This window comes from Chiloscyllium plagiosum, chromosome 26 (genome assembly GCF_004010195.1).
Source record: "Chiloscyllium plagiosum isolate BGI_BamShark_2017 chromosome 26, ASM401019v2, whole genome shotgun sequence".
Classification (NCBI taxonomy): Eukaryota; Metazoa; Chordata; class Chondrichthyes; order Orectolobiformes; family Hemiscylliidae; genus Chiloscyllium; species Chiloscyllium plagiosum.
Genome location: NC_057735.1, coordinates 46,702,364 through 46,728,468, shown reverse-complemented (window position 1 = coordinate 46,728,468; position 26,105 = coordinate 46,702,364). Strand labels below are relative to the sequence as shown.

The 26,105-nt window shown below is 42.2% G+C and overlaps 1 protein-coding gene across 2 annotated transcripts in view; it reads left to right on the top strand.

Moving 5' to 3' along the window:
• The window catches only part of slc5a8l (solute carrier family 5 member 8, like), a 91,347-nt gene that overhangs the window by 31,915 nt on the left and 33,327 nt on the right, over positions 1–26,105 (top strand). For both annotated transcript variants that reach the window (XM_043717040.1, XM_043717041.1), the window contains exons 6-7: positions 18,954–19,094; positions 20,043–20,172. In XM_043717040.1, the coding sequence (XP_043572975.1) occupies positions 18,954–19,094; positions 20,043–20,172 (271 nt within the window). The remainder of the gene's footprint in view (positions 1–18,953; positions 19,095–20,042; positions 20,173–26,105) is intronic.

The window sequence follows — 26,105 nt, the reverse complement described above, 5'->3', positions numbered from 1 at the left end:
CACATTTTCAGCATTAACCCCTTCTGACCCATATTCATCTCCAAGCTTTCATTTCTCATTATTAATGTTATATGTTCATGCATATAATTATATTTATCAAGTCCCCAAAAGTCTCTGACTTGACCAATTCAGGTATCTGGAGGTTTTACGATTCTCCTGGATTATATTCTCTTACGATTTCAAAGACTAGTGATTTGCTGGGTTGAAGAACATTGAATTTGATTCTGTTCCTGACAATCTGAGATCCGTAGGTCCCTCACATTATCAAGTAATCAATTGGGCTTGTTCCAATTAATTACTTGTATTGTCTCATGCTGGACAATTCACCTAGGAAGTTTTTGCAGTTCGATCGTATGACCCATTCAACAATATAAATATCATACCATTTCTGCTTATCTGTAGGCCCTTGGATGACCTATGCCTGTCTTGTTCAGATTCCGAATCCACATCTTTGTTCCTGTTCTAAATGGAACAGAATAGAGAGCTGAGTTTTCATTTTCTGCTCATTAGTAATTCTCATGGACTAGTAGAGCACTACATTGGAGTGGAGTTGATTAATAATGAAGCAAAACAGTATAATTCTTCAAGAGCATTTAACTATCCCCACTCCATGCTTGACTTCCCCATTTGGGGAAGTTTGTGACATGCTCAAATCTGGCACTGGCTGCAAATTAACCGATTAGCAAACTGCCCTAAACAATCACATCAGGGAAATCATACATTGTAGATATCCCATGTAAGACACGGATAAACACACACTTGGCCATGGTTATACAACTTCTTAAGTTTTATCCATTGTGACAAAGAACCAGTGACAACTTTCCATAAAGAACAAATAGATCTGTGCACACATGGACCCATGTCTGGTGGAGCTAAGACGATCCTAAATGGTGTGAAAACAATGACTGCAGATGCTGGAAACCAGATTCTGGATTAGTGGTGCTGGAAGAGCACAGCAGTTCAGGCAGCATTCAAGGAGCAGCAACGAAATCGACATTTCGGGCAAAAGCCCTTCATCAGGAATAAAGGCAGAGAGCCTGAAGCGTGGAGAGATAAGCTAGAGGAGGGTGGGGGTGGGGAGAAAGTAGCATAGAGTACAATAGGTGAGTGGGGGAGGGGATGAAGGTGATAGGTCAGGGAGGAGAGGGGGAGTGGATAGGTGGAAAAGGACATAGGCAGGTAGGACAAGTCCGGACAGGTCATGGGGACAGTGCTGAGCTGGAAGTTTGGGCCTTTGCCCGAAACGTCGTTCGCTGCTCCTTGAATGCTGCCTGAACTGCTGTGCTCTTCCAGCACCACTAATCCAGAACCCGATAATAAATGGTAATCAGTTGAAATAAAATATCACAAACTGAGTCATAAATATAGTAAATGTGTTTGCTTGTCCAATAACATTTGCCTGAATCCTCTATTTACATCAGATTTTATGAAAACTCTATATCTAGACAGTTTGGCACAGATTTCTCTTGTGACTGTCTTGTCAAGTAATGTAAGGTCAACAAAAGTTTAAACATTACCATTCGTGTCTGATGCAGAGCACCAGTCGATTAACTTTGTGACTGGGAAATGCCACTCAATCTTGTCATTTCTTGCTCCATTACAGGATATGGAATCTTTCTGCGCATATGCAGACACAGAGTTTAGCATCTTCTTGCAGCATAATGTTGTATTTAGTATTCAGCTTCCCTACCAGCTTAACTAATTTAGAAAGCCCTGATCAGTGGGAATCTTTACTTTCTGCTTATAGCCTCTTCTACCTTTTCAATAAGGCTGAGGTCAAGACAAGAGCATACGACTCACAGTAAGAATTTTTGATCCTGAAGCATGTCTCGGTTTTCTATTAATCAATGTCACTACACTGGAGAGTTGCTTGGATAAACCCTTTCATCTTAAGTGCTACATCTCCTGAAACATATTGTCACACTGTTTTTAGTATACAGCATTTTGTTAACCAGGGATCACTACCTGACAATGGAGTGATTTTTAACTTACATTTCTGAGATAACCATTGGTGTAAATATTATCTTGCCAAAATGTAATTCTAGATCACCTAGTTCTGTTAAGAAAACTTTAGGTACATATTCTACTGCAGACTCTTTTACCACATTGCCATTTTTCTCTGGGTAGCAATTCATTTTCTTGCATTTTTGGAAACAGTATCCCACATCTGCATGTTTTTTGAAAAAGGCAGATCAAACGTTTGCTTTTCATAGATGAGAATTCTTTGCCTGTGAGGTTTCTTTGCTCCCCGGTGTTGATGAGGATATCTTAATGACTAATACCTGTCCTATTCATTGCACTGGTTGCATGCATGCATGCGTTGTTCGCAGTTTTTTACTATTAAGAATGGAATGGACTCTGCTGACCTCCAATGCCAAGGTTGGAGTTCTCCATTTAGGATGGATATATGCTGCTTTGGGACATCTGCTTCACTTACCATCTGAATCGCTCTCTCAAGAGTTAGGTCTTCATTGGACTATAATAAATCTAACTCATGCATTCCAATAATAAGTGATCATAGTTGCATTTATAGAGCTCATACAGATGTACAGCACAGAAACAGATCCTTCAGTCCAACTCATCCACGCCGACCAGATATCCTAAATTAATCTCGTCCCATTTGCCAGCACTTGGTCCATATCCCCCTAAACCCTTTCTATTCATATACCCATCCAGATGCCTTTTACATGTTGTAATTGTATCTGCCTCTATCACTTCCCCTGGCAGTTCATTCCATACACGTACCACCCTCTATGTGAAAACGTTGCCCCTTAAGTCCCTTTTAAATCCTTCCCTTCTCACCCTAAATCTATGCCCTCTAGTTCTGGACTCCCCCAACCCAGGGGAAAGACATTGTCTATTTACTCTATCTGTGCCCCTCATGATTTTATAAACCTCTATAACCTTAGCCTTCAATTCTCCAGGGAAAAGAGCCCCAGCCTATTCAGCCTCTCCCTATAACTCAAACCCTCCAACCCTAGCTACATCCTTGTAAATCTTTTCTGAACCCTTTCAAGTTTCACAACATTCTTCCTATAGGCCACTAATTTGCCGAAGTCATTAATTACATCAACTTTGGAACCTCTAGATACTGAATTATTCTATTAAATCTGGTCCTTGCAAGAATTTTATTAGTTCTGATGTTGAAATAATTTTCCAAGGCTTTCAATACGTCATATTTCTTTTACCCTTTGGTGAGCAATAACTTCATTGGCGATATGACCAACTGTGTATTGATATGTTCAGCTTCTGATTTGGTATCAGTGAGTTTCCAGAATGAGAGATCACAACCAGAGTGAGACACAGTCTGAATGAATAAGTACTTTGGGGAATTTGGAGGCAGTGTGGAAATTCGCTGCAGTAGGGAACAAGGTTTTTTTTGGGTTTTTTTGGCTTATGATGGGTAAGTTTTTTTTAACAGGATAAGCCATTCAGATACAGAACTGGCTCAAAGGTAGAAGACAGAGGGTGGTGGTGGTGGGTTGATTTTCAGACTGGAGGCCTGTGACCAGTGGAGTGCCACAAGGATCGGTGCTGGGTCCTCTACTTTTTGTCATTTACCTAAATGATTTGGATGCTAGCATAAGAGGTACAGTTAGTAAATTTGCAGATGACACCAAAATTAGAGGTGTAGTGGACAGCGAAGATGGTTACCTCAGATTTACAACAGGATCTTGACCAGATAGGCCAATGGGCTGAGAAGTGGCAGATGGAGTTTAATTCAGAAAAATGCGAGATGCTGGATTTTGGGAAAGCAAATCTTAGCAGGACTTATACACTTAATGGTAAGGTCCTAGGGAATGTTGCTGAACAAAGAGACCTTGGAGTGCAGGTTCAAAGCTCCTTGAAAGTGGAGTCGCAGGTAGATAGGATAGTGAAGAAGGCATTTATTGATCAGAGTATTGAGTACTGGAGTTGGCAGGTCATGTTGCGACTGTACAGGAGATTGGTTAGGCCACTGTTGGAATATTGTGTGCAATTCTGATCTCCTTCCTATTGGAAAGATGTTGTGAAATTTGAAAGGGTTCAGAAAAGATTTACAAGGATGTTGCCAGGGTTGGAGGATTTGAGCTACAGGGAGAGGCTAAACAGGCTGGGACTGTTTTCCCTGGAGTGTCAGAAGCTGAGGGGTGACCTTATAGAGGTTTACAAAATTATGTGGGGCATGGATAGGATAAATAGACAAAGTCTTTTCCCTGGGTTGGGGGGAGTCCAGAACTAGAGGGCATAGGTTTAGGGTGAGAGGGAAAAGATATAAAAGGGACCTAAGGGGCAACTTTTTCACGCAAAGGGTGATAGGTGTATGGAATGGTGGAGGCTGGTACAATTGCAGCATTTAAAAGGCATTTGGATGGGTATATAAATAGGAAAGGTTTGGAGGGATATGGGCTGGGTGCTAGCAGGTGGGACTAGATTGGGTTGGGATATCTGGTCGGCATGGACGGGTTGGACCGAAGGGTCTGCTCCCATGCTGTTCATCTCTGTGACTCTATGACTCTAAGTTGAATCCCAGGATCAGGGGCCCAGCACAAAACAGTGGCATCAGAGGTAAATTTGCTAACTGGTGATAGCTAATAATGGCTATTATAGGTTAATTTCAGACTAAAGGTAAATAGGGGAAATATTTACAGGCTCAGCAGGTCAGGCAGCATCCAAGGAACAGGAGAATCAACGTTTTATGCCCGAAACGTCGATTCTCCTGTTCCTTGGATGCTGCCTGACCTGCTGCGCTTTTCCAGCAACACATTTTCAGCTCTGATCTCCAGCATCTGCAGTCCTCACTTTCTCCTCAAATATTTACAGGCTACAACCTAAGAGATGAGAACAAAATTTTGAAAAATCAAATTACAAATGAAGTAATTAAAGTAGAGATTCTGGGCCATGTTGTAACTGTGGAGTCACTGTGGTTCATAGTCACCACATCTGTGACAAATGTTGCTTGCTTGAGGAACTCCAGCTCACAATGCATGAGCTGGCATCTGAGTTTCAAACACTATTTCACATCAGGGAGGCCTGACGAAGGAGGAGTGCTCCAAAAGCTTACACTTTCAAATATACCTATTGTACTGTAACCTGGTGTGGTGGGACTTTTAACATCAGGGAGGGGGAGTTACCTGGACACTGTGTTTCATGAGGCAGTCACACCCCTTAAATGAACTATCTCGAATTCGGTCAGGCACAGGAGGATGTCATTACTAGGTAGAGGAATCTAGGAGGTTGTGCTGAAAAAGCCTCAGCCCTTCAACTTGTCAAACAGGTTTGAGATTCCTGTCTGGATGAGACTGGGGGAGCTGTAGGGAGGATGAACAAACTAGCCATAACACTGTAGGACAGAGAGCCGTTCAAGAGGGGCTATATTTGGGGATAGCTTAGTCAGGAGAATAGATACTGTTCTCTGTGGCCAGGACCAAGAGTTCCAAAGGCTGTATTGCCTGCCTGGTGCCTGGGTTCAGGATACCTCATCTAGGCTGCAGAGAAACCTGGAGTAGAGGGGAAATATCCAGTTGTTGTGCTCCACATAGGTACCAATGATATAGGCAGAAGGAGGAAAAAGGTTCTGCTGAGGGAGTATGAAACAGTGACGGGCCAAATTACACAGCAGAACCAAAAAGGTAATAATCTTTAGATTACTACAGACTGACAGACTGCAGACTGCATTGCAGAGTTCTCAAGGAGATGGCTGAGGAGATTGGAAAGACATCGGTGGTGATTTTTCAGAAATAACTGGAGTCAGCAAGGGTCTCAGTGGACTGGAAAATGGCCAAACTGTTGAAAAACAGAGGGGGCCGAAAATCGGAAACTATAGGCCAGTTGGCCTAACCTCAGTCATTAGTAAGGTTTTAGAGTCCACTATTAAGAAGAAGATTGCGGAGTACTTGCAGCAGTAACTTCAACTTGAACCTCCTTTGTGCAAATAGTTTGGATGGGGCAGATTTTGACTCAGTATGTAGATAGTCCAACTAGAGGGGAGGCCATATTGGACTTAGTGCTTGGTCACTTTACTACCTTTACTACAGTCATGGAGAGGGATAGGAGCAGATGGTATGGGAAAGGACTTAATTAGGGGAGGGAGAGTTACAATGCTATTCCTCCATACTACAATGCAGGAACTGTGGAGCATAAATTGGGAACTCATATTCTCAAGGAAATGCATGACAGAAATGTGGAGGCTGTTTAAGGAGCACTTGCTACCTGAGGGAACACCTCCTTGTCACACTGAGGCAAGGAAGGGATGGTCGGGTGAAGGAACCTTGGATGACAAGAGATGTGGAACGTCTAGTCAAGAGGAAGAAGGAAGCTTACATTTGGTTGAGGAAGCAAGGATCAGACAGGGGTCTAGAGGGTTACAAGGTAGCCAGGAAGGAACTGAAGAATCGATGAAGACAGCTAGAAGGGGGCATGGAAAAGCCTTGGTGAGTAGGATTAAGGAAAACCCAAAGGAATTCTACACTTAAATGAGGAACAAGCGGATGGCCAGAGTGAGGCTAGGGCTGATCAGGGATAGTGGAGGGAACTTGTACCTGGAGTTGGAGGAGGTAGGGGAGATCCTTAATGACTACTATGCTTCAGTATTCACTACTGAGAGGGACATTGTCATTTGTGAGGACAGTGAGGAACAGACTGGTACACTCGAACAGGTTCGTGTTAAGAAGGAGGATGTGCTGGAAATTTTGAAAAACACGAGGATAGATATCTACCTTGGGCCAGACCAAATATATCCAAGTTTACCATGGGAAGTGATGGAAGAGATTGCTGTGTCTTTGGTAATGATCTTTGCATCCTCACTGTCCACTGGAGTAGTACCAGATGTTTGGAGAGTGGCAAATGTTATTCCCTTGTTCAAGAAAGGGAATAGGGAGAATCCTGGGAATTACAGATCAGTCAGTTTTACATTGGTGGTGGGCAAATTATTGGAGAGGGTTCTGAGAGACATAATTATGATTATTTGGAAAAGCATAGTTTCATTACAGATAGTCAGCATGGCTTTGTGAGGGTCAGGTCATGCCTCACAAACGTCACTGAATTATCTGAGGATGTGTCAAAACACATTGATGAAGGGAGAGCAGTGGGTGTGGTGTACATTTATTTGTAGCAAGATGTTTGATCAGGTTCCCCATGGAAGACTCAGTCAGAAAGTAAGGATGCATGGGATACAGGGAAATTTGGTTGTCTGGATACAGAATTGGCTGTCCCATAGAAGACAGAGGGTGGTAGTAGATGGAAAGCATTCAGCCTGGAGCTCGGTCACCAGTGGTGTTCTACAGGAATCTGTTCTGGGACCTCTACTCTTTCTGCTTTTTATAAATGACTTGGATGAGGAAGTGGAAGGGTGCGTTAGTACGTTTGCCTATGACACACAGGTTGGTGGAGTTGTGGATAGTGTGGAGGGCTGTTGTAGGCTGCAACAAGACATTGACAGGATGCAGAGCTGGGCTGAGAAGTGGCAGATGGAATTCAACCTGGAAAAATGTGAAGTGATTCATTTTGGAAGGTCAAATTTGAATGCAGATTGCAGGTTAAAGGCAGGCTTCTCAGCAGTGTGGAGGAACAAAGGGATCTTGGTGTCCACATCCATAGATTCCACAAAATTGCCATCCAAGTTGATAGGGCTGTCAAGAAGACGTATGGTGTATTGGCTTTCATTAGCAGGGGTATTGAGTTTAAGAGCCACGAGGTTATACTGCAACTCTATAAAGCCCTGGTTAGACCACACTTAGAATACTATATTTAGGTCTGGTTGCCTCATTATAGAAAATTTGTGGAAGCTTTAGAGAGGGTGCAGAGGCAATTTACCAGGATGCTGCCTGGATTGGAGGGCATATCTTATGAAGAAAAGTTGAGGGAGCTAGGGCTTTTCTCACTGGAGCAAAGACAGATGAGAGGTGACTTGATAGAGCTGCACAAGATGATGAGGCATAGATAGAGTGAATCATCAGACTTTTACCCAGGGCGGAAATGGCTATCACGAGAGGGCATAATTTTAAGGTGATTGGAGGAAATTTTAAGGGAGATGTTAGTGGTAGGCTCCTTACACAGAAAGTGGTAGGTACATGGAATGCACTTCCAGCAGTGGTAGCAGATTCAGATATATTAGGGACATTTAAGCGACTCTTGGATAGGCACATGGGTGATAGTACAATAAAGGGTATGTAGGTAAGTCTGATCTTAGGACAAAAGGTCGGCCAAAGGGCCTGTACTGTGCTGCACTGTTCTATGTTCAAAGTGTACAGTAAAACAGGGTTGAGTCAATGTGGCTTGTCAAAGGGAGGTTGCGGGTCAAATCTATTCAAATTCTTTGAACAGATAATGAGCAAGTTAGACAAAGTACAGCCAGTGAATATGATCTATTTGGACTTCCAGAAGACCTTTAATAAGGTGCTGCACAGGAGGCTGTTAAATAAGATAAGAGTGCATGATGTTAGGAGCAAGGTACAGGCATGAATAGAGGATTGGCTGATTGGCAGAAGGCAGAGAATAGGGAGAAAGAGATCTTTTACAGGATGGCAGCCAGTGACCTTTGGAGTTCCATAGGTGTCAGTGTTGGGACCACAACTATTCACATTCTACATTAATGATCAAGATGAAGAAACTGAAGACATTGTTGCTAAGTTTGCAGATGCCACATAGATAGGTGGAGGGGCAGGTATGTTGAAGTGGGGAGGCTGCAGAACAATGTGGACAGTATAGGAGAGTGGACAAAGGAGTTACAGAAGGAATACTATTTGGGAAAGTGCGATTACGCACATTGGTAGGAAGAATAGAGGCATAGACAATTTTCTAAACTTTCAGTTAGCAGTTAGGAAGGCAAATATAATGTTAACATTAATTTCAAGAGGGCAAGAAAACAAGAGCAGAAATGTACTGCTGAGGCTATATAAGACTTTGGTCAAACCATATTTGGAATATGCCTTTGGTCCTATGTCTTATGTTCTTGTGGTCTTGATATCTAATTTGGAAGCTATTCTGAATCTTGGAAATTATTTTATTCAAGATGTCCAATTTTGTCATCTCTGCAAATAAGTCTTCTTAGTAACATTACTTTTCATGCAATGTCTTCCCCATATAATTATATAGAACATAGAACATAGAACAATACAGCACAGAACAGGCCCTTCGGCCCACGATGTTGTGCCGAACTTCTAACCTAGATTAAGTACCCATCCATGTACCTATCCAAATGCCGCTTAAAGGTCGCCAATGATTCCGACTCTACCACTCCCACGGGCAGCGCATTCCATGCCCCCACCACTCTCTGGGTAAAGAACCCACCCCTGACATCTCCCCTATACCTTCCACCCTTCACCTTAAATTTATGTCCCCTTGTAACACTCTGTTGTACCCGGGGAAAAAGTTTCTGACTGTATACTCTATCTATTCCTCTGATCATCTTATAAACCTCCATCAAGTCACCCCTCATCCTTCGCCGTTCCAACGAGAAAAGGCCGAGAACTCTCAACCTATCCTCGTACGACTTCCACTCCATTCCAGGCAACATCCTGGTAAATCTTCTCTGCACCCTCTCCAAAGCTTCCACATCTTTCCTAAAGTGAGGCGACCAGAACTGCACACAGTACTCCAACTGTGGCCTAACCAAAGTCCTGTACAGCTGCAACATCACTTCACGACTCTTGAATTCAATCCCTCTGCTAATGAACGATAATACTCCATAGGCCTTCTTACAAACTCTATCCACCTGAGTGGCAACCTTCAAAGATCTATGTACATAGACCCCAAGATCCCTCTGTTCCTCCACCTGACTAAGAACCCTACCATGAACCCTGTATTCCGCATTCTTATTTGTTCTTCCAAAATGGACAACCTCACACTTGGCAGGATTGAACTCCATATATTTTGCTTGCTTAAAATATGTTGATTTCACAGTGATACAAAGTTCTGCTTTTTTAAAAATTTACTCATGGGACATGAACCTAGCTAGCTGGGCCAACACTTATTGGTAACTCATGTTGCCCTTGAGAAGGTGGTGGGGAGTTGCCTTCTTGAACCACTGCACTTCATGTGATGTAGCTGGACTCACAATGCTGTTAGCTGGGGAATTCCAGGATTTTAACCCAGTAACACTGAAAGAGTGGCAGAACAGTGAGTGGCTTGGAGGGTAACTTGCAGATGGTGGTGTTCCCACTTATCTGTTGCCCTTGTCCTTCTAGATTGAAGTGATCTTTTGTACATACTACTGCTACTGAGCATCAGTGGTGGAGGAAGTCGATGTTTGAGGATGTGGTGCCAATGAAGCGAGCTAGCATGTACTGGATGCCATGATGTGGAGGAGCTGGTGTTGGACTGGAGTGGACAAGGTTAAAAATCACACAACACCAGGTTATAATTCAACAGGTTTATTTGGAAGCACTAGCTTTCGGAGCGCTGCTCCTTCATCAGGTGGCTGTGATGCAGGACCATTAGACAGAGAATTTATAGCAAAAGATTACAATGTCATGCAGCTGAAATGATGTACTGAACAAGCCTAGATTGCTGTTAAGTTTTTCATCTTTTAGAATGGGTTATAAGTTTCGGTTCATTAATATTAATGAGCAGCACTCAGAAAGCTAGTGCTTCCAAATAAACCTGTTGGACTATAACCTGCTGTTGTGTGATTTTTAACTATGTACTGGACGAGGAGGGGTGATGGCCCACTGGTATCATTGTTATTATCGAAATTCCCACTACAAACCCTGCCAGAGCAGTTGGTGGAATTTGAATTCACTTTTTAAAAATCTGGAATTAGGAATCTAATGATGACCCTGTAACTTTTGCCAATTGTTAGTAAAACACATCTAGTTCACTCATGGCCTTTAGGGAAAGAACCTGCCATTCTTACCTTTGTGTGACTCCAGACCCACAGCAATGAAGTTAACTCTTAATTGTCTTCTGGACAATTAGGGATGGGCAATAAATGTTGGCCCAGCCAACAATACCAACATTCCATAAATGAATTTTAAAACAAGCTTTGATTATTAGTGAAGCTACACTCTTCCAGTCCACACTTCTGACTTGTGCCTTGTAGATATTGGACAGGCTTTGGGGGGGGATCAAGGTGTGAGTTGCTCACTGCAGTATTCCTAGCCTTCTCTTGTAGCCACTGTATCTGTACAGGGAGGCTAGTTAAGTTTCAAGGATGTTGATAATGAGGGAATCAATTATTGCATTGCCATTGAATGTCAAAGAGCAGTGGTTAGATGGTCTTATTGGAGATGATCATTGCCTGGTATTGTGTGGCATGCATGTTACTTACCACTTGTTAGCCCAAGTTTGGGTAAGATCCAGGTCTTGTTGCATTTGAACATGGACATCTTCAGTGTTTAAGGAATCGTGAATGGTGTTGAACACTGAGCAATCATCGACGAACATACCCACTTCTGACTTTATGATGGAGGGAAGGTAATTAATGAAGCAGCTGAAAGTTATTGGCCTAGGATGCTACCCACAGGAACTCCTGCAGAGATGTCCTGGAGCTGAGATGACTGACCTCCAAAAATCACACCATCTTCCTATGTGCCAGGTATGAGTCCAACCAGTGGAGAGTTTGCCCCCTGATTCACATTGATTCCAATTTTGCTAGAAAGCCTTGATGCCGCATTCAGTCCAAAGCAGCCTTGATGTCAACGCTGTCATTCTCACCTCACCTCTGGAATTCTTTTGTTCATGTTTGAACCAAGGCTGTCATGAAGTCAGGGGCTAAATGGCCCTGGTGGAACCCAAACTGGGCGTCACTGAGCAGGTTATTGCTGAGAAGATGCTGCTTGCTAGCATTGTTGATGTCACCTTCCATCAATTTACTGATGATCAAGAGTAGACTAATGGGGCAGTAATTTGCCAGGTTGGATTTGCCCTGCTTTTTGTGCATATCCGAGCAGTGTTCCACACTGTTGGGTGGATGCCAAATTTGTATCGGACCTGGAACAATGTGGTTATGAGTGCAGCAAGTTCTGGAGCACAAGTCTTCAGTACTATTGCTGTAATAGTGGAGGCAACAGCCGAGTGGTATTATCACTAGACTGTTATAACAGAGACCTGGATAATGTTCTGGAGACCAAGGTTCAAATGCTGCCACAGCAGATGGTAGAATTTGAATTCAATAAAGATCTGGAATTAAGAATCTCATGATGACCATGAATCCATTTAGAATTGTTGTAAAAACCCATCTGGCTTCTTTTTGCCCTGGAGGGAAGGATACTGCTGCCATGTAACCCTTCCTGCTCTCTGGGTAATTATGGATGGGCAATAAATGCCAGCCTAGTCAGCAATGCCCTCAACCCATGAATGAATGGGGGGAAAAAAACAGAGGAACACTGTTCACCAGCTGAGAGAGGTCAGTTTGTGGTAATCAGTAGGACATTTCCTTACCCACATTTAAGCTGATGCTATGAAATTTCATTAAGTCTAGAGTCAATGTTGAGGACTCCCACAGTAAATCCTTCCCAACTTTATGTTATAATAACTCTCTCAACTGTCCTGCCACCTCTGGTAGATCTGTTTTGCAGTGGGAAAGGACATATTCAGTGATGGTGATGTCTGGGATATTGTCTGTAAGGTATGATTCTGTGAGTGTGATTCTGTCAGATTGTTGCTTGACTAGTCCGTGAGATAGCTCTCTGAATTTTGGCACTCAATCGCAGATGTTAGTAAGGAGGACTTTGCAGTGTTGTTTATGAAATTGTTGTTTCCAGTGTGTAGGTTGATGCCAGGCGGTGTGTGTAGTTTCATTTATCTTTTGAGACTTTGTAGCAATTGATACAATTGAGTGATTTGTAAAGCCATTTCAGAGAGCAGAAGGCCAATCACATTGCTGTGGATCTGGAACCTTATGTCAGAGAGACCAGCTAAGGAAGCATTGTGGTGTAGAGTTGGGAGGGAGTTGCTCTGGGTGTCCTCAGTATTGACTTTGCACCCCATAAAGATTGATGTCATCAGGTTAAACATGAGCAAAGAAACATTCTACTTGAATACCATCCTCCCTCAACTGATGAATCAGTACTCCATTTTGAATAATATTTGGAAGAAGACCCAGCAGATGATTGTGAATCAGATTCATTTTTCTGACAACCAAAAGCAGTCCCATAGTCACCATTAGATTCTTAATTGCAGAGAGAGAGGAACCTCGATTATCTGGCATTCGATTATCCGAATTTCGGATTATCCGGCAAGATCTCAAGATCCCGATGGTTGGCTAATCTGTGTTATCCGGCATTCGATTATCCAAACAAAATACACTTCACCTGTGTTGTTTGAATAATCGAGATTCCTCTGAATTAAATTTCCACCATCTACCATGGCAGCATTTGAACCCACATCCCCAGTATATTATGGATTAGTAGTGCTGGAAGAGCACAGCAGTTCAGGCAGCATCCAAAGAGCATCGAAATCGACGTTTCGGGCAAAAGCCCTTCATCAGGAATAAAGGATTTCGCTGCTCTTTGGATGCTGCCTGAACTGCTGTGCTCTTCCAGCACCACTAATCCAGAATCTGGTTTCCAGCATCTGCAGTCATTGTTTTTACCTCCCCAGTATATTAGCTGAGTTTCTGAAGTAATAGTCTCGTGATGTCACTTGGCCATTGATTCTCCACTGCAGCTGTTCTTGAGTGTTTTATTCTGTTCAGTGGTTAAAACAGAAGATTCTAGCCATTTGGGGGTAAAATTGAAAATTTACATCCTTTTTGCAGTTTTGCTGCATAAGTCTCACAGTCTGCAACAGTAATAAATGATTCCTGCTTTAATCATTGTTTTACTGAATAATTCTCAATCCTGAGTGGAAATAAGAAAGGGCAACTGAAATAAATCACAGGTAGGAATTGTCTATAGATTCTCAAAGAGTTGCCTCCCTGTAAGACAAAGTATAAGTGGGAAAGTAATAGAAGCATGTCAGAAGGGCACTACAATTGTCATGGGTGATTGTATTTTGACTGTGAATATCAGATGGGCAAAAGTAACATGGAAGCCAAGTTTGTAGATTTCATCAGGGATTATTTCTTAGAGTGGTACACTATACAACCTGCCTGGGAACAGGCCATTTACGTTATAGTAAGGAATAATGAGGCAGGATTAGTAGACAATCTTCAGCTTAAGGATCATCCTGAGGATAATGATTACAGAATGGTCAAATTTCAAATTCACTTTGAGGGAGATCAATATGGTGGCCGAACAACTGTCCTAAACTTTAACAAGGGCAGTTGCAGCGTATGAAGAAAGATTTGGATAAAGAGAGTTGGGAAAGTAGACTGAGGGGAAAATTAGTGGATAAGCAGTGGGAGATATTTCAGAAGATATTTCATAATACTCAGCAAAAATATTCTGGACGAAAAGAGAAGGTTAAACCGGTGGCACGGTGGCTCAGTGTTTAGCACTGCTGCCTCAAGCACTAGGGGTCCCAGGTTCAATTCCAGCCTTGGGTGGCTGTCTGTGTCGAGTTTGCACATTCTCCCCGTGTCTGCGTGGGTTTCCTCCGGGTGCTCCAGTTTCCTCCCACAGTCCAAGGATGTGCGAGTTAGATGAATTAGCCAAGCTAAATTGCTTGTAATATTCAGGGATGTGTAGATTAGGTTCATTAGTCAGGGGAAATGAAGGGTAGGGTAATTGGCCTGGTTGGGATACTCTTCGGAGGGTTGGTGTGGACTTGTTGGGCCAAATGGCCCGTTTCCACACTGTATGAACCATCCCTGGTAAACAAAGTTAACAAGGAGAGTATCTAATGAAAAGCCAAGGTTTACAAAACGGTAAAAACTAGTGATAGGCCAGAGGATTGGAAGTTTTTTTTAGGAACCAGTGGCCAATGACAAAACCTGGTCATGAAAATAAACTGCTAAAAAATACAAAAACAAGCAGGCAATAGCGTTTATTACAAGGGGGTTAGACTTTAAAAACAAAGAAGACATATTACCAGTGCAGAAATGTTGGTGAGGCTAGACCTGGGAAGCTGTGTCCAGTTTTGGTCCTTGTACTTAAGAGGGATGTACTGGGATTTGAGGTTATTCAGAAAAGTTTCATTTGGCTAATTCATCGAAATAAAGGTTGAACTTATCAAGAATGGCTAAACAGTTTAGGCTTTACTTCCTTCCTTCCTTCATTCATTCACATATTAGATTTTGAACATATGACTTGAACATATCTTAGTGATGGAGGATGTACCACCGTAGAATACAGAAGAGGCACTGTTCCAAGATATCAAGAAGGCTAACGCATGGTAGCAATAACAACAACGACATTTGGTCAGTCATAATCATAGAATCCCTATAGTGTGGACACAGGCTATTTGGCCCAACAAGTCCACACTGACCTCCAAAACGTAACCCACCCAGACCCTTTCCCTACTGCTTACATTTCCCCTGACTAATGCATCTAACCCACACACCCCTGAACACTATGGGCAATTTAGCATGGCCAATTCACGTAAACTACACATCTTTGGATTGTGGGAGAAAACCGGAGAACCTGGAGGAAACCCACGCAGACATGGGGAGAATGTGCAAACTCCACACAGACAGTTGCCTGAGGCTGAAATCTAACCCACACCCCTCGCAATGTGAGGCAGCAGTGCTAACCACTGAGCCACCATTCCACCCTAATAATTAAGATCTTTAGAGCAGATACATCTTCACCCACAGACTTTGCACTGTCACAAACTAATTAAGAAGAATATATTGATAATCATATCCCATTGTTCAACAAGCCATCACAAAATATATAAATGAATAAAATCCAAATGAGCTAGTAAAGTAATTTTCCTAACTAATTACTACTACAGGACAAAAGCAATTCACATCAGGTTTTGTCAGTAACTGTAAAGTAGCTTTTTATTACAACATACCTTTGACAATAGTAGAGAGACGAAAGAATTCCTAGGGTTTGGAGGGATATGGGCCAGGTGCTGGCCGGTGGGACTAGATTGGGTTGGGACATCTGGTCAGTATGGACGGGTTGGACCGAGGGGTCTGTTTCCATGCTGTACATCTCTATGACTCTATATCCCTTCAAAAACCCCAGATATATACACATTGAATCATGATTAACAGAGACAAAAGAAAAATGGCTTACAACGTATACTGTGACTGGAAAATATGTACAATTTAAACAAAATTCTGATGAGCAAATGGCCTGACCAAAAGGTAGAAAATGATTTTCTCAGTCCTTTGATTTTGCAATGAAGATATGCTGCTGTCTGTAGGGTGATGGTTATCTTTTAATAATTCTTTTACAATTCTTTCTTTTAAGCTGTTGAGGTTTTTATGTCTCCCTCCCACACAGAGGGAGACAATGAGGTAGAGATGAATGCTTTCTTACTGTGGGTTTTGGACATTTCATGTTCTGCTAGTGCTGGCACTTACAACTTTTTAATACTGCAGCTCAACAAGAAGGTTGTTGTCAGACAGAATTTCATTAACTTGAAGGATTCCTGAGCTGTTTAATTTCGAAACCTCCCTCTTACGGCTTCAAAAAACAACACTGTATTGCATAGCTCAAAAATATGCAACACCTGATTTTCAAATTGCAAAACTCTTTGGTTTTTCTATTATATCATTTCAATTTCTGTTTCAGTTTATAATCACAAAAAAGAAAAAATGGTGGTGCCCAATTTATGAATGTCCAACTCATGATCATAGAACATAGAACATGGGCGGCACGGTGGCACAGTGGTTAGCACTGCTGCCTCGCAGCGCCAGAGACCCGGGTTCAATTCCCGCCTCAGGCGACTGACTGTGTGGAGTTTGCACGTTCTCCCCATGTCTGCGTGGGTTTCCTCCGGGTGCTCCGGTTTCCTCCCACAGTCCAAAGATGTGCAGGTCAGGTGAATTGGCCATGCTAAATTGTCCGTAGTGTTAGGTAAGGGGTAAATGTAGGGGTAGGGGTAGGGGTGGGTTACGCTTCGGCGGGTCGGTGTGGACTTGTTGGGCCGAAGGGCCTGTTTCCGCACTGTAAAGTAATCTAAATCTAATCTAATTACAGCGCAGTACAGGCCCTTTGGCCTTCGATGTTGCGCCGACCTGTCATACCAATCTGAAGCCCATCTAACCTACACTATTCCATGACGTCCATATGCTTGTCCAATGACGACTTAAATGTACTTAAAGTTGGCAAATCTACTACCGTTGTAGGCAAATTCTTTTGTGACATATCTACTACCGTTGTAGGCAAATTCTTTTGTGACATAGTCAGCACAAGATCTCCCTGATGATACTCAAGTTGGGTTACATTGCCAAACCTATTGCAGAGATTCGAGCCGATACTCCTGGTTGATATTTTGGAAGATTACTGAATTATTAGGGATGTTGCCTTTTAAAGGAGACATTAAATAGATGCCCTGTTTGCCCTCTCAGGTGGCCATAAATTATCCCATCACAGAATTCAAAAAAGAGCAGTGGAGTTCACTTCAAGAGCACAGAATTAACTAATTGAGTATTGTGAAATGTTGACAAGTGTTGTGTTATTGGACAACAACATACAAGTTATTTACATTTCCGGAACAGAACTGTCTGGTCAGGCAGCTAGAGCCACAAATAATAAGAGCCAGTACAGAATCATAGAGCTGTACAGATGGAAACAGACCCTTTGGTCCAACTCATCCATTTGACTAGATATCCTAAATTAATCTAGTCCTATCTGCCAGCATTTGACCCATATTCCTCTAAACACTTTGTATTCATATACAAATCCAGATGCCTTTTAAATATTGTAATTGTACCAGCCTCCATCACTTCCTCTGGCAGCTCATTCCATTCACGGTCAAAGGGATCATGTTTTGAACAGGTAGCACTCCAAAGTTTGGGTGAAGATTTGTAGCTCGGGTGCTCGTTGTTGTGGTTCTGCCTCTGGCAGCTCATTCCATTCACGGTCAAAGGGATCATGTTTTGAACAGGTAGCACTCCAAAGTTTGGGTGAAGAACTGTTCGCCGAGCTGGAATTTTTTGTTGCAAACATTTCGGCCCCTGTCTAGGTGACATCATCAGTGCTTGGGAGCCTCCTGTGAAGCGCTTCTGTGGTGTTTCCTCCGGCATTTATAGTGGCCTGTCCTTGCCGCTTCCGGTTGTCAGTTTCTTTGGGTTGCGGCATGTCCTCGTTCCGTTGTCTTTCTCTTAGGCATCTGTTGATGAAATTGCGCGGGTATCCGTTTTTGGCGAATACCTTGTACAGGTGTTCCTCTTCCTCTTTTTGCAGTTCTGGTGTGCACCAGAGGACATGCCGCAACCCAAAGGACTAGCCACACTACCATACATCAGGAGCATTTCAGAACTGACAGCCAGACTACTGCGACCACTAGGACTTATAACAGTACACAAACCAACAGCCACACTCAGACAACAACTCACCAGCATGAGCAAAACTAATGTAGTGTACAAAATCCCATGCAAGGACTGCACAAAACACTATATAGGACAAACAGGAAGACAGCTAACGATCCGCGTCCACGAACATCAACTAGCCACGAAACGCCACGACCAGCTAGCCTTAGTAGCCACACACGCAGATGACAAGCAACATGAATTTGACTGGGACAACACTACCATTATAGGGCAAGCCAAACCAAAACAGTCAGGGAATTCCTAAAAGCATGGCACTCATCCACAAACTCCATCAACAAACACATCAACCTGGACCCAATATACCAGCCACTACAGCGGACAGCTGAAACTGACAACCGGAAGCGGCAGGGACAGGCCACTATAAATGCCGGAGGAAACACCACAGAAGCGCTTCACAGGAGACTCCCAAGCACTGAGGATGTCACCTAGACAGGGGACGAAACGTTTGCAACAAAGATTTCCAGCTCGGCGAACAGAACCACAACAAGGTAGCCCTCCCTCAGTGCTGTACTGCTAGTTGAGATCATGTGCTCATATGGGCATGTGCTAGTGCTTGTCTCTAATGTCTCATCGTTAGTCCAACAATAACCCAACAGTAAATTGAACAATGGATCCTCATCACCATTCCCTTGTCTCCTTTCAGTTTTGATCCAAACCCATTAAGGCGACACAGCTTCTGGACGATCGTGGTTGGTGGAAGTTTTATGTGGACAGCTATTTATGGCATCAATCAGTCTCAGGTTCAGCGGTATATCGCATGTAAAAACCTGTTTGAGGCTAAGCTGTAAGTATGAGCTCTATAGTTGCCTGAATCTATTGCAGTGTGTGACATAGTGGTCAAGTAGCTCAGCGGTGGTTACAAATAAACAATTTCCAGGTATTCCCCCACCATGGCACCAGCTCCTCTCCACTTGTTCCAACCACCATGGTGTTTGTAATACAGTGCAGAGGAAACCCCAGCCAAAGGATTAATCTAATCAAACCACCACAAGGTTTTCAATTCAGAAATATATTGTAGTATCAATCAGAATTTGATAGAATCATAGAAACCCTATAGCATGGAAGCAGGCCATTCTGCCCATCAAATCCACTCTGCCTTCTGAAAAGCATCGCACCCAGACCCTCTCACTGTAACTGTCCAGTTCTCATGGCCAATCTGAACCCACACATTTTTGGACTATGGGAGGAAACCTGATCACCAGGAGGCAACCTATGCAGACACAGGGAGAATGTGCAAACTTCTGACAGACAGTCATCCGAGGGTGGAATCGCATCCAGGTATCTGACACTGTGAGGCAGCAGTGTTAACACTGAGCTGCTGTACTGCCCTTGGAATATTGTAATAACTCTACAACATATTGATCAGGGTTCACTGATTTGATATGATAGGTCCAGGAACAACGCACCTGAAAAAGAATATGGATTTTCTTCCATTATAAGTGCATTTGTGCAATCACTGCAATATCTTTGTCTTTTATTCTTTCTGTGTTGAGGGCTTTTAAAGTAAGATTTTACCATTGTGCTGTGATAACTGATCAGACTCAGACATGTCACAAGCTCTGAAAAATTGGTATTTGTGGACCACTTATAAATGGTCCACAGCTGAGACTCTGTCTTAACGCCCCTCTAGGCTATGCTATGATTTTTAATTTTACAAATAGATGTAAATAAGTTGTGATCTTTTCACTTCCAGCCCCTTTAAGCTGCCATTCTCAGATTTTCTTTATTTCAGATCTCTCTACCTCAATTTGGTTGGTCTGTGGATAACAGCATTCTGTGCAGTGTTTACTGGGCTCACTATGTACTCTATTTATCATCAATGTGATCCTCTGACTCAGAAGAAAATCAGAGCACCAGACCAGGTAAGCTGTCAACAGTGAGTCATCAAATATCTTTTCAGCTCTGCAGGACATGCACCCCATTGGCTTCTTGCCAGCTTGCTACTGAGTAATTCAGTCAGTCATATTCCCCTGCTCCATGATCAAATATTCTGCAAGTTTATCTCCATCAACAATCTATCCAAATATCCTGTGAAATCAATGATTATCTCGGCTTCATCAGAAACAGTGATCTCCAGGAGATTACCACCCACTGCATTAAACAGTTTGTCCCCATGTCTCTTGCTGTTAAATCTGTGTCCTTCAGTTTTGGTACCATAAACTCATGGCAACAACTTTCCTGTGTCCAACTAATTAAACGTTCATATTTTCCTCTAACAGATCTCCAAGCATTCTCCAACTTTACTCCACAGAGAACAATCATACTTCCTCCAAGTTAACCCTGCAGCTAAACTCCCCCACCTTTGGGAGACTTCTTGGAGATCTCCTCTGCACTTCTCAAATACTTTAATATCTTTCCTCAAGCATGGAGACCAGAACTGGACATACTGTTTTAAGTGCAGTCTGACATGAGCTATATTAAAGTTCAAAATATTTTTTCCTGCTTTTCAATTCAATATCTCTGTAATATGAAGCTCAAGGTTTGATATACTTTGATTAACATTTCCTGCCACCAGTAAAAAGTAATACACATGAACACCCCACATCATTCTATTCATTTCCTCTCTTTAAAATTGTATTACTAAGTAAGTATACATTTCCCCTCCATGTCCTTTCTGACAAAATGCATCACCTTACTCTTCTCTGTAATCACAAACAAAAATAAAAGAATGGCAGACAAGCATGCTACAAATAACTCATCCCCTATCCCCCCAAAGCCTATCCACTATTTACAAGACACGAGTCAATAGTATAACAGAATACTCCACACTTGCCTGAATGAGCACAGCTCCAACAACACTCAAGAAGCTTAACACTATCCAGGGCAAACAGTCCTCTTAATTGTCACCACAACCACAAGCATTCACTTCCTGCGCCACTGACATTCAGTGGCAGCAGTCTGTACCATCTACAAGCTGCACTGCATACATTCATCAAGACCCCTAAGACAGTTTATTCCAAATCCATGGCCAATACAAACTTGAAGGACAAATACAGTAGATACATGGAAACAGCGCCTGCAAGTTTCCCTCCAAGTCTCTCTTCATTGCTGAAAAGTCAACCTCCTTTGCATCCCACTAAAGCCATGACATCCTTCCTATTGTTCAGTAATCAGAACTACACACAGTATTCCAGCTGTGGCGTAACCAAGATTTTGCACAGCTCTAACATGAGCCCCTTGCTCTTATAAACTATGCTACAATTGATAAAGAACAGCATCCCATATACCTTCTTAACTGTCCTATTAATCTGTCTTAACGCTTTCAGGGATCTGTGGACAAGCATACCAAGATTCCTGTTTTTCTGAGCTTCCTAGGGTCCTGTCTTTCATTGAGCACTTCCTTATTTTATTCCTCCTTCACAAATATATCACCCCACATTTATCCCTTGTACCCTTACATAGGGTTAAATTCCATCTGCCACTGATCTGGCCATATGACTAATCTATTTATTTCCTCCTGTAACCTAGCACCTTTCTCCTCTTTGCCAACCACCTGGGCCAATTTTTGTGTCCCCTGCAAACTTACATATCATCCCCACAACATTCTCATCTCCATTCCAATGTTTCCTTGTTGTAGAACCTAGTCTCTCTTAGATCTCTGTCAAGCCTAGTTATGGTGCTAGTTCTCTAATTCTTTCTGCCTTCTTAGCTCTGACAGAAAATTATACTTCCAATTTACTTGCTAATTCAATTAATCTGATTTTTGTGATCATTCCCAAGTTCAATGGAGACATCTTTTCCACATGTAGTAAGTTTTGCGCCGCTTCTGGTGCCAACATATTTCTTAAAGCAAAAGACTGACTTCTGTCCTTTTTATCCTATATTACTTACACTAAGTCCAGATCCAAGCTTACATTGTCCTTGTTCAAAAAAAAACCCCAACAAGCCCCAAAGCTTTGTCACAAGCAAATAGAATAGTGTGTTAGAAATCAAGGCACACCATTCCAGCAGTCACCAGAAATGTGAAGATTTGAAGAAACTACCATGAATCCAAATTTGCCTGGTTTACAGCTACTGGGGATATAAACAAGGGACACCAGGGTCCTGCAGTAGCAATAGAAAAAAGAGCAATATATTGTAACATTCTTAACTCTAACAACAAGAAGAAAATAATTTCTAGTTTATCTATTTTCAAAATTATCCCTTTTAAAAGCTTTCAACACACAGGCACACAAAGAAATCAAACAAACTGAACACAAATATTATGGATGGAGGGGAAAAGTAATCAGAAGACCACAGTTCTGTAGTATCAGTCAAAATGACAAACTGGATGAGTTGATTTCACAATCTTTTGATTCTTCAATGATGCCATGGTATTATCAGGCTGTACTTCACAGTTTGCTTGGTTGGACTTGGGGTCTTTCTGATTGTCGTTAAGTTTAGAATTATTTTTCAGGATCTCTGAATGTAATTTTCTGCTTTTTCAACAGTATATTAGAGAGAGCAACTTTACAAAGAAAGGGGAGGGGAAAAATCCTCACAGTTCACTTTTGGAGGACTTCTTGCTTCTCTCTTTTTCACTCCTTGAAGAAACTGCTAAGCACCATGACCATGAGGCTTGTTGCTATGCTGAAATGTCCTGAACCAAAATGAATGGTGCCAACTTCGTCCAGATTTTATGTCCCCAAATAATAACATTGTTCATAAGTTAGCTCCTCTTGATTTTATAAAGTTGTAAACAATTCCTTATACATTCTGCATATTTAAAGCAGAGACTACATATCAGATTTTTCATCGATAGCCATAAAAGAAAAAAAAGGTGGTCTCTTACAATTCTAAGACTCTAATTTTAGACAACCTCCCCAGTAAATCCTACTTTGAATTTAACCCGTGCCACTACCATCTCTGCTTTTGCTGATATTTTGTGATATTTCCTGAAGAAGGGCTTATGCCCGAAATGTCGATTCTCCTGTTCCTTGGATGCTACCTGACCTGCTGCGCTTTTCCAGCAACACATTTTCAGCTCTGATATTTTGTGATAGTCATTGGTGAGGTGCCAGAAGACTGGAGGCTGGCTGACATGGTGCCACTATTTAAGAAGGAAAAGCCTGGGAACTACAGATCAGTGAGCCTAACATCGGTGGTGGGCAAGTTGTTGGAGGGAATCCTGAGGGACAGGATTCAGATGTATTTGAAAAGGCGAGATCTGATTAGAGATAGTCAACATGGCCTTGTGTATGGGAAATCATGTCTCACTAACTTGATTGAGTTTTTTGAAGAAGTAACAAAGAGGATTAATGAGGACAGAGTGGTGGACACGATCTATATGGACTTCAGTAAGGTGTTCAAAAAGGTTCCTCATGGTAGACCAGTTGGCAAGGTTAGATCTCATGGAATACAGGGAGAAGTAGCCATTTGGATACAGAACTGGCTCACAGGTAGAAGACAGAGGGTGGTGGTGGAGGGTTGTTTTTCAGACTGGAGGCCTGTGACCAGTGGAGTGCCATAAGGATCAGTGCTGGGCCCTCTACTGTTTGTCATTTACACCCTCTACTGTTTGTCATTTACATAAATGATTTGGATGCGAGCATAAGAGGCACAGTTGGTAAGTTTGCAGATGACACCAAAATTGGAGGTGGAGTGGACAGAGAAGATGGTTATCTCAGAGTACAGCGGGATCTTGATCAGATGTGTCAATGGGCTGAGGAGTGGCAGATGGAGGTTAATTTAGATAAATGTGAGGTGTTGCATTTTGGAAAGGCAAATCAGGACAGGGCTTATACACTTAATGGTAAGGTCCTGGATAGCATTGCTGAATCGAGACCTTGGAGTGCAGGTTCATAGTTCCTTGAAAGTGGAATCACAGGTAGTCATAGGTAGATAGGATAGAGAAGAAGTTGTTTGGTATGATTTCCTTTATGGGTCAAACCATTGAGAATTGGAATTAGGAGGTTATGTTGTGGCTGTATAGGACATTAGTTAGGCCACTTTTGGAATAGTGTGTGCAATTCTGGTCTCCCTCCTACAGGAAGGTTGTTGTGAAACCGGAAAAGATTTACAAGGATGATGCCAGGGTTGGAGGGTTGAGCTTCAGGAAGAGGATGAATTGGTTGGGGCTACTTTCTCTAGAGCATTGGAGGCCGAGGGGTGACCTATAGAGGTTTATAAAATTATGTGGGACATGGATAGAGTAAATAGGCATGGACTTTTCCACAGGGTGGGTGAGTCCAGAACTAGAGGGCATAGGTTAAGGGTGTGAGAGGAAAAATTTAAAAGGGACCTAAGGGGCAACTTTTTAATGCAGAAGGCGGTGCGTATATGGAATGAGCTGCCAGAGGAAGTGTTGGAGGTTGGTACAATTAGAACATTTAAAAAGCATCTGGATGGATATGAATAGGAAGGGTTGAGAGAGATATGGGCTAAGCGCTGGCAAATGGGACTAGATTGGGTTAGGATATCTGGTCCGTATGGATGAGTTGGACCGAAGGGTCTGTTTCCATGCTGTACCCTATGACTCTATGATCTTCTCAGTAAACACTTATACAATGTACTCACTAAATAACCTAACTTTGCCCTGTGGCATTAACTTTGTATCATCCTCTTTATTTCTAGTAAGCTCACAGCCACTCCTTACTACCCATTTACTATTTAAATGTCAATGGAAGATCTTTGAATTCTGTCTGGCAATTCTATTGTTATTTTCTCTTTGCCACTCTTACTTTCCTCTTCACTTCCCTATCAATTTTTTTGTATTTGACTGGATTCATTCATGAATAATTCAGCTTCATACATCTTATACTTTCTTTTCTTCATAAATTCATAGAGTCATACACATAGAAACAGACCTCTGGTCCAATCAGTATACACAGAACATAATCCCAAACTAAACTAGTCCCACCTGCCAGCTCTTGGTCCATATACCTCCAAACCTTTTCATGACGTTTCTATGGTTCTATTCAAGCATGCATCCAAATGTCTTTTAAAAGTTGTAAATGTACCTGCATCTACCACTTCCTCGGGGAGTTCATTCCACATGCGAACCACTCTCTGTGTAAAAGATTTGTCTCTTATGTTGTTTTTAAATGTCACTCCCCTCACCTTAAAAATGTGCCCCCTCGTCTTGAAATTCCCCATCTTAGGGAAAAGGCAACTACCATAAACTCTATCCATACCTCTCAGTATTTTATAAACTTCTATCAAGTTGCCTTTTGTTTGAATATCTTGCCTATTTCTCATGTTATCAAAGCAGAGGATGGTTTTTGTTCCTCTGCCTTTTGTCCTTGTTGAATTGTATCTCACCTGTGTGTGAAACATTCTTCTATAAAGGCTAACTATTGTGTCATGACAGTTTTTTATGTCACAATTTAATTTCCTGTAATCCGGGCTAAATCCTTTCTTATCCTATTGAAGTTAGCTCTCTTACTGTTGGGCCAGGTCTGGCTATTCACTATCTATCATCCTTTAATGATGGCTGAGGGGGATTAAGGAAAAATTGAAGCTGTTTTCTTAGTGAAAGAGTTTTGTTCGAGAATTTTAGTCGTCAGCCCTCTTGTGTCTGTTCTGTTCGAGTAGTGTACCAGTTGCTGTTGGGAAGTGGTCACTTTCATATGTCCAAGGCTCTGAGCTGTACCTGCTGTGAGACAGTATGCACATGGAAACCAGGGTCCTAACATCTTCTTTAACATCCCACTCTGATTTCATCCACCATTCTGCGGAGAATATACCAAGCACACTCTTCCCATTTAAACCATGACTTCACTAGCCCTTTAAGATAATGTTAGAGGAAAACCATACTCACTGTGGATTACTGCTAGCCTATTACTGCTGTTATTATCCCAGATATGTACTACAGGAC